The 8,760-nt window shown below is 39.7% G+C and overlaps 1 protein-coding gene across 1 annotated transcript; it reads left to right on the top strand.

The window, feature by feature from the left end:
- The first annotated feature begins 5,521 nt into the window (after window positions 1–5,521).
- LOC134632316 (cyclin-dependent kinase inhibitor 1C-like) lies at window positions 5,522–8,534 on the top strand. Its single transcript, XM_063480990.1, has 3 exons — window positions 5,522–6,905; window positions 7,067–7,184; window positions 7,685–8,534. Exons 1-2 carry the CDS (start codon window positions 6,392–6,394, stop codon window positions 7,180–7,182), a joined length of 630 nt encoding a protein of 209 aa, XP_063337060.1. The 5' UTR covers window positions 5,522–6,391; the 3' UTR covers window positions 7,183–7,184; window positions 7,685–8,534.
- Window positions 8,535–8,760: the final 226 nt, after the last annotated feature.

The raw sequence follows: 8,760 nt of genomic DNA, 5'->3' as shown, positions 1-8,760 counted from the left end.
AACTTTCCACAATTTCCACAAATAGTGTTTATAATACTCACCTCTGACGTTAATAGTCAGTTACTTTTTAAACAATATGTTTCCTTTTTTGGCCTTCTTGAAATTGCAGGTTTATTATCCAATGGCTCATACTTTTATTGATTATTATTATCATACTTATTGTTTCCCAATTAAATCAAAATATTTAATTGGGACCTTCAGCGCCTGATACACAAGATCTTGTCTCTACTAATCAATGTGGTGTAAACTTACCCAATGTTCTTTGACAGTCTGATTGACCTGTAGATGGAGCAAGCTGCCAAGATGTGAACATGTGCCCGTACTGTCTGTTCTCTGACAGCTGTTACAGAAACTTTTAAAAGTTTGCCACAGTGAGGTTGGTATAATATTTGCTAAAACGTCCTCACCGAGTTTATTTAGTTCACGATCTAAACAGAAGCTCCTCCTTAAGACGTCCCTCTCAACATACCTGACTGCACATGGCAGCTATTATTATGTGTTGTGTAACTAGAGATCTTGCCAGAGGTGAAAAAGCAAGGTGGGAAAGCTCTTCTGAACTTTATGTTTTCAATCATTATCGAAACTAAACTAACAGTCCCTCTATTTTGTATATATTCTTGTTTCTTTGTTCTTTTTAAACATACTTTAATATGTTTGTGAAGCTGTAAAAATCAGATAAGGGTAGCATGAAAAATACTTACAGTGACTACACAAACTTTATGCAGGGGTTAGTAATGGGTAAAAGGTACTGATTTGTAAGTAAGAGGACCTGAATAATTTAGCCTATTATATAATATTATACAACAGGATATTTCAAACTAACTAGGCAGCTCATTCTTTAGTTTTGACGACACTTTCTTTAAAGATATAAAACATTGCGAGTTCAACTTGAAAGAAAGTTAGATGTGAGGTCAGAGGTCAAATATGATATGATATTTGGATGCAAAATATAAGGTGATATTTAGAATACCCATATATCATTGCCTATAAGCCTATATGTTCTCAGTACAAACAATAGCAGTAATAAATCGTTTTAAATAGCTCTGTATAACATTATACAGAGCTATTTAAAACTTGCTTATTATCACTTTGACCTTCAGCTCAATCTATTGGCTTTGAAGGACAGGTCAAAGGACAAATATGACATATTTTAAATATTTGTGTGGTACTTTGTATTTGTTGATATGTTGACAACACACACTACACTTGTAAGAATCATAGTTTCTAATTTATAAGGCTTTTTCTCAATATAAGGCAATAAACCATTAAGTTGACTTTGAAGACCTTGATAGATGTAAGCCAAATTTTAATGGGTTGTTAACACGAACTCACTCTACACGTCTACAAAGTTTCATTGGAATTCATTCAAAACTTTTTGAGCTATTGTGTGTACAGACACAATGACATTCATGCATGCTAACGCTGTCAGAAACATAACCTCCTTGGCAAAGGTTATGTTTAGCATTAATACAATTTTATGTTAACATATCCATAATTAAACTTTAAATAAATAATTCTTTAAAATATATTTTGACTATGGAATTAAACATGCTACCAGTTGTATGTTTATAGTTTTCAGTGTAAGGTTTAGTGTGGCATCAATGTTTCTAAAGACCTCACTGCCCAAAGTAGCCATCATATGAGTGCAGTGACTCATACGAGTGAAGCATGTGTTTGGCTTTTGTTTTAATAATGGTAATAAATGGTGTAGCCTGAAGCTTTAAGCATTTCTTGGAAACAGTTTGATTGGCTGGCTTTTAAAAACAGTAGCATTAAAGTATATATATTGCTTTAAACAGAGCATTCCTCTGCCTCTCTATGATTAAGAACATGGCATGTTGCACTTTAACCATAGTTATAATAAAAAATTTTAAATTATAAAGCACAACATAAATCAAGGAAGTAAAGCCCCTTGCAGCTAAAGTAATTGAGAGGCAGGGTTCAAAAAACGTTCAGGGGTCATGTAGATGAACTATAAAGTCTTTTGCCTGAAGAGAAATAGAACAAGTCAGCCGCAAACCGCAGCGCATTTTAGATATTTACTCATGCATAAGTGCTATAAAAACACTGAAAGCACTATTTTAACTTCTGAACAAACAGCTCGGCACAGAATGTTTTAAAGCACTGGACACAGGCTTATATAATTACAGCTCACAATTTGGCAGAAATGTACCATCCAGTTGGATGGTAGCTGGTGGATTTAGTAAGCAAATGAAGCATGTACTCCTTCAATTTTCTGTCAGAAAAAGAAGTTGATTTCGCGACATAACATTTTCATTTTCAAGTTTGTTTTCTTTTGCTGACATGTAATAAGGCAATAGTAATGGGTAGTATTTTCAAGGTCCTGACAGCAATGCACAACTTTAAAAATAACATATGCAGATGTTTGCTTATGTCGTGCTGTTGCGAATGATTGCATCAGTAGCACAGCAGAAGTTTGAAGTGTCTCTATATTTGCATTTCTCTTTGTATTGTAGAATATGCATTTCTTGTAAAAGGTCTGATGATCTTAAATGTCGTTTGACGGAGTGGCTCATCACTCGTGGAGTGGGTCGTCATGGGTGTGTCACATGTTTGCCAGCTTCAGTCTTCAGAGAAAGCATGCAGACAAAACAGTTTTATAGCTGTCATGTGGAACAGCGGGCCTCGATGACCGTATATTCATCTGCTAAAAGCCCCAGCGGTGATGCCTGCAGACACTCTGCAGGATCAAAAGGATCAGTTTGTTCAGGTGAGGGGTCTGCGTGTGTGTGCTTTTTAGTTACTCAAGAGCCGCGACAATAAAAACAGCACAAACAATGTGTTTGCACAGTCAACCTGAAAAACACACAAGTCCCTAGTTAAATACATCAATTGGGATTAATGCACTCATTATAAATCAGTAGACAGCTGTTTTCTTCCTATTGTGTTTACATTTTTTCTTCTTCAGTTAACTTTAAAAAAAAAGACCATAGCTGTTGGCCTCTTTTTTTTCATATACAACATATATGCACATTTGTTTCACTGCTTTAACGTGACCAGTGGAAAGGAAACACATTAAAACAAATAAAATCCAATCCAAAAACCTACTGCTCATGTGCACTTTTTAATTAAATGTTTTATTTGAGTTCAGTTTAATTTCACATTCTGTTCTATTTGGTTCAAGGCCTTCCTTTGATTAATCAAGTGTTTGACAATAGCTCAAACACAGTTAGAGCTCAACCCTCTTTGTCTGTTCCATCAATCAACATGTTGCCCACAGTCTAGTGAGCCTCCGGGGTCTTTTTTTTTTTTTTTTTTTTTACTTGGATTGGGCCCTCTGGATATTTCCATTCAAGTCAAAGAGCAAGTTAAGTCATCTGTAGCGTGTGTGTGTGTGTGTGTGTGTGTGTGTGTGTAAAGATGAAAGAATCATACTCCTGCATGTGTCAGCTAAATGAGTCAGGCTACATAGCTGACTGACCACTCCTGATGAAAGAGATTATTTTCCCCTTTGAAAAACTAATGGATCCAGACTTTCTCTTTGCACTTTAATTGACTTGAAACCATCAGGTGATAGTATCAGCTGGTGGAGTAGGCCCGAGGAGCAGAAGAGTTATTCCCACAATCAAAGAATTGTGAAGCAAATCTGTAACCAGTTTGGGACTAAGCGAAGTGATGAGATAAGTTTTGGTTAGCACTGAGTTATATGTAAATAATCAGCAGCAGAGGCACTGATCAACCTTATCTGTGATCTGCTTAGGAGGATGTTGTGTGTGCAGTTAATTGGTTACCATCAGTATAAGCAAAATAAAACCGATTTATGTGTTTATTAATTTACAGTGACTTTACATGGCTTCAAATTAGGTTCACCAGCTGGGTCAAATTTTAGTAAACTTGTATTACCAGCAGGGGGCGCCAAAAGACAACAGTGAGATTTCTGCCTGCCTACGTTCATTTTCACTTTAACCCTCAAGTGACCATGGTGTTTTTGTGAGTGGACTGATTTGTGGTTCACACACACACACACACACACACACACACACACACACACACACACACACACACACACACACACACACACACACACACAAACAAACAATCTTAGGTCTGTGAGCTATGACTGCAAACAATACAGTGTAGTGAAGAGAAACTGAAAATTCCACTAAACATTGAACAAATACCTGTAAAATTTTCAGGAGTAGACGGACAAATTTGTGCTATGCAGCATGTTTATTAAACAAAATCACTAAAGCACATTTCATCTAGCCAGGATGGTCACTTCAAGGTTAAAAGACTCAAAAACAAATCTTTTTGTTGTTGTTGAAGAGCATTGTTCAAGCATGCGTGCTTTAAATGCTTCTTCTTAATAGACAATTAATTGTTCTTGTAAAAAGAAAGCTAATTATTTTCAAAATAATTAAAAAAAAAACCTATAATATCGTTTCAGTCCTCATGGATTCAGTTTACAGTCCTGAATCAGGAAAATGTGTGACATATTACTGTCGCTGTCACATGAGACCACCTGACCTTTACTGGAAGTGTTTTAGGAAGCCTGCACACATATGACCAGACCCTGTGTCCCTCTGTCTTCTTCATGCTGCTTTGATGACGCTCACATGTAAACCTCTTGACCTATAGCTGAGCCTTATGTGACATCACGTTGTTACACAGAGCTTGCAGATCATGCTCCTTTTCAGGATGAATGTGGATAAAATTCTTTTATAGAGATTTTCCCCTGAATATGTTACCAGTGTCACTTAAAAAAAAATCTATGTGCACATGTGTAAACTAGGAGGTGATACACTGAAAGTCTTGCTCCTTTATTTTCTTCTTGGGATGATGGTTGCGCTTAGTTTGAGGTTTGAGCTGCAGTATCAGACTGGAACCTCTACGGGACGCCATGCACCCATCATTGCTTGCAAAAAGGCGTTGCCCGTCTCCCGTGACTGTTTCCCTGCTTGTTAAGACAGCCGGTACCCTGGAGTCAAACTTATGGAAGTTGTGCTTCCAGTGCCTGACTGTCAGCACGACTATGCACGAGAAAAATAAAATATAAATAAATAAATAAATACAGCGGAATTTCGGGAAACTCGTTTGTGTGGTGAAACACTGGCAGCTGAAGCACTCAGTACATTTTGGTGTGGATCCGGATCATTTTCTTCAAAATTGCCAAATAGTGCATTGTCTTCGGCGGAGAATGAGCTCCCCGAGTCTCCCCTTATAATAAAGCTTGCTATGATATTTAAAACGTAAATCCTGTATTGTATTAAATGCTACTGTACATATTTTGAAGTTATTCATAAGTAATAATGACTATTTACCAGTAACAATCCCCAGAGCCACACGCACACATTAGTGGTAACAGGCGGATTGTGACCTGCGTGATTTATGCTTTTGTGAGTGGATAGACGTACATTTTTAATTGCCAAAAAATAACACGGCGTGGTGCTTAAATTCTCGATTTGCTATATTATATATTAAGGTAAAAAATAAATAAATAAAAAATGTAACAAAACGCATTTAGAAAAGAAAAAAATGATTTCGAAAAGTTGCCTTGCTTTATTAAGTAAATAAGAAAAGACATTTAAAAAAACTGCTGAAATTGTGGTTTATTGAGGTCTCACTAATGTTTACGTTGCTTCTGTACTGCAGACAGAGTTGCTCACTGTGGGACAAATCCCCGCAGACTGGAATCGCTGTTATTGCGATCGGCGACAAAAAAATAAATAAACGAAAACGTGAAGAAATCGAAAAGTAGGTGGATTTATGTGCCGGATGACATGGCAGGGTCAAACATCAGTTAAGTGGTTAGATCGGGTTTCAGCATTTGTTTTTCTTTCCTTACATATTAAAGAATAACACACTGAAGCTGTTCAACTGCTGAACACTAAATATGAAGTATGAAAATAATGCGATGGTGCGTTTTTACGCCCTTGGTCGGAGGCATTTACAACTAAACACGGAAGACAAAACCCAAAACCAAGGTGTCCGAAAATAGAATCAGATACACAAATGCGAAGTAAAACACATTCCTGCTGACACGAGAAAAAAACTGCTCAGTTTTCCCGAGGGTTGACACTTAGAGAGAGAAAAAATCAAAACGCTGCGCTCTGGTCGGCACGAAGCCAATAGGTACAACGGGAAATGGGAAATCAGGGTGGGGGTTTTGGAGAGGGCTGGACTTCCAGGCAACCAATGAGAAGGGCGATCAAGGTGCCCGTTAGGAGGTTATATACTCCAAAGACTTACTATGAAAGCTGTACATTTAAACGGAACGGTGCGGCGTGCATAGGCACGAGCGTAAGAATTAGGATACACACACAAACGCACTTCGGGCTGAACAACAACAACATTTATCAACATACAACCTCAGCAGGGATCAGTCTATCACTTTGGATTCTTTTTTTCCGGGGGAAATTTGTTTTTGGAGATGTCCCACGTCCAATTATCAACCACGCTAGAGAGGCTGGTGGCCAGGAAGACCTTCCCTCTCCAGAGGCGCACCGGAGTCTGTCGAAACCTCTTCGGACCGGTGGATCACGACGAGCTGAACCGGGAGATGAAGGAAAAATTGCGAGAGATTTCCGAACGGGACCAGCAGAGATGGAACTTTAATTTCGAGGCCAACACCCCGCTGGAAGGGGATTACGAGTGGGAGGCGGTGACTGCGGATAAGACCCCGGTGTTTTACCAGGACTCTGTGCAGGACGGCAAAATCCGAGTGCCCGTGCAGTCACCCTCGGATTCTGCTCTCCCGGAGAGCCCTCGTGCGGACGCACTGGATCGCCTGGCCGTGCCAGAGAGCAGCAGCTCTCCTTGCGCGGGGGAGATCAACCAGGAGAACCGCACAGACAAGATCAACTCAGGGAAAGCGACCACCGGGCAGCTCCCGTGTGTCAGGCGCAAGAGAACGGCCGCTCCTGACAACAACACACACATCACAGGTAAATTCAGCGGCTTTCGCATTTTGAAAATCGAGCCTGCTATTGGCTCCTAGACCAGCATCCACACCATCCTCCTGTCCTCCCGCTGTGCGCAGCGCATCATTTCATCACGGCTCATAAATCCAAATTCATTTTCCCTATTGTTGTTTCTTTTGTCACAGACTTCTACGTGAAACGAAAGAGGCCTGCTGATATAAAACCGAGTGACATGACCGCCTGTCTCCTCTCCAAGTCTCCAATCCAGGTGGAACAAACTCCGCGGAAGAGGATCCGTTGAAGGTATTTTCTAAACGAATCAAAATTGTTTTCTTTTACACACTCAGAGGAGACAATGAAGCTTTATTATAAAGAGAGTAACAGATTCTCATGTTCAGCATCCTCGGTTTTTTTTGGGGGGGGGGGCAGTCTTTGTGTGTTTGTTATGGTTTTTACGCTTTAATTATTGCAGCGGATTACGTGAGCCAAAAGGCACAGACAGCCTTATCTGTGTGTGTGTGTGTGTGGGGGGGGGGTTGATGGGGCGAGACTGCGGTGGTGAAATCGCAGTAGTAGTGATAGTAGTTGATGTAGTAACACCAGCGGTTGGGGGAGGGGAGGGAGGGGTGTTCGTGCGTCACGATGTGGCGGGAAAAAGGGCTCGGGCAAAGGGTGACGCCTTCTGCTGAGTGCGAGTCTCAGGTTTCCTCAGAAAGCTGACTCGCCGTCTTTCTTAGGAATGGCCGGGTTTTTTCCTCTTCTTCTTTTCTCAGAAAACTTATTGCGTTTTGTTTCTTCCTCAGGTGTTTTTTGTTCTTTTTGCACTATTTTCCTGCGCATTTTGAGGATCACGGGAGACTGTTTCTCCACCACCCCGTCAACCGACCCACCCACTCAAGCAACTGAAACGCAGGAGAGAGAGAAGAGGACGGTGTTGGGGGGACAAAGAAGTCCGAACGGTCGGCTGTGGCTCGATGCGCCCCGGCGGAGCGCAATCCGAGCTCCTGACCAGGCTCAGGACTCTGAACGGTTTGGGGGTGGGGTGGTAGGGGGGGCAGGAGAAAAAGAAAGAGAGAGGAGATTTCTCCGAATGACTTCTATCCAGTACAAATGTAGCATTTCATTGTTGCTTTTGCATACAGCCACTCGACAGTGTTAAATGTTTTAACATCTGTGCAATTCTAAAAAAAAAAAATTCTTTAAAAGAATCGTCTACACTGGCCAAAAGTGTACAGCTTTATAGAGACAATACCTTATAAATGTTTATTTCTGTTCTCGTTTGTGTATGCGTGCGTGTTTATTATTATTTGTTTTCCCTTTGTTCGGTAAAATGTATATTTTTTAAGTCTATTCTAACTTATAATTTATTTATGTTCGTTCATATTTGATAAATGCCTTGTTGATTTAGCCAAAGGGCATATTTTGTAATTTTAATTTTATTATTTACATTTTTCTTTTGAAATTTTGTGGGTTTTTTTTTTTTTTTTTGGTTTGTTGTTCTTAACTTTCGCAATCATGTAGCTTCCTCATATTAGTCCCACACTTGAAAAAAATAGTTTTCTTTGTATCTCTGAGCCGGTTTCATTTTGTGTGTATTTTTTCTATACAAGTGACCTAATTATGTCTTGCGAATGACGTGAATAAAAATTTCTTTCTTCCACTTTAATTTTAAACACATTTGTTTGTGTGTTTTGTTATGAGAGTAACAAGAAAAAGGAAATTGAAACAGAGATAGGAGGCAGATGACGTCTTTGTGTGGTTGCCACAAAGCTGCCATCATCAGCGGCCGGGTTACTTGTGAAACTGCATCGTGCTCCTCGATCACTCTGAGATTGGGTCACTCAGTTGCAAAGTTACACAAGAAACCCTGCGAAGAACA

This window comes from Pelmatolapia mariae, linkage group LG7, assembly GCF_036321145.2.
Source record: "Pelmatolapia mariae isolate MD_Pm_ZW linkage group LG7, Pm_UMD_F_2, whole genome shotgun sequence".
Taxonomy (NCBI): domain Eukaryota; kingdom Metazoa; phylum Chordata; class Actinopteri; order Cichliformes; family Cichlidae; genus Pelmatolapia; species Pelmatolapia mariae.
Note: the sequence above shows the minus strand (reverse complement) of the source record. Positions and strands in the feature narration are given on the sequence as shown.

Bases quoted from the DNA above. Each gene is read 5' to 3' on its own strand.
- LOC134632316 (XM_063480990.1), top strand. From the start codon at position 6,392: ATGTCCCACGTCCAATTATCAACCACGCTAGAGAGGCTGGTGGCCAGG. The intron at 6,906-7,066 runs GTAAATTCAGCG...CTTTTGTCACAG, and splicing joins CAACAACACACACATCACAG to ACTTCTACGTGAAACGAAAG.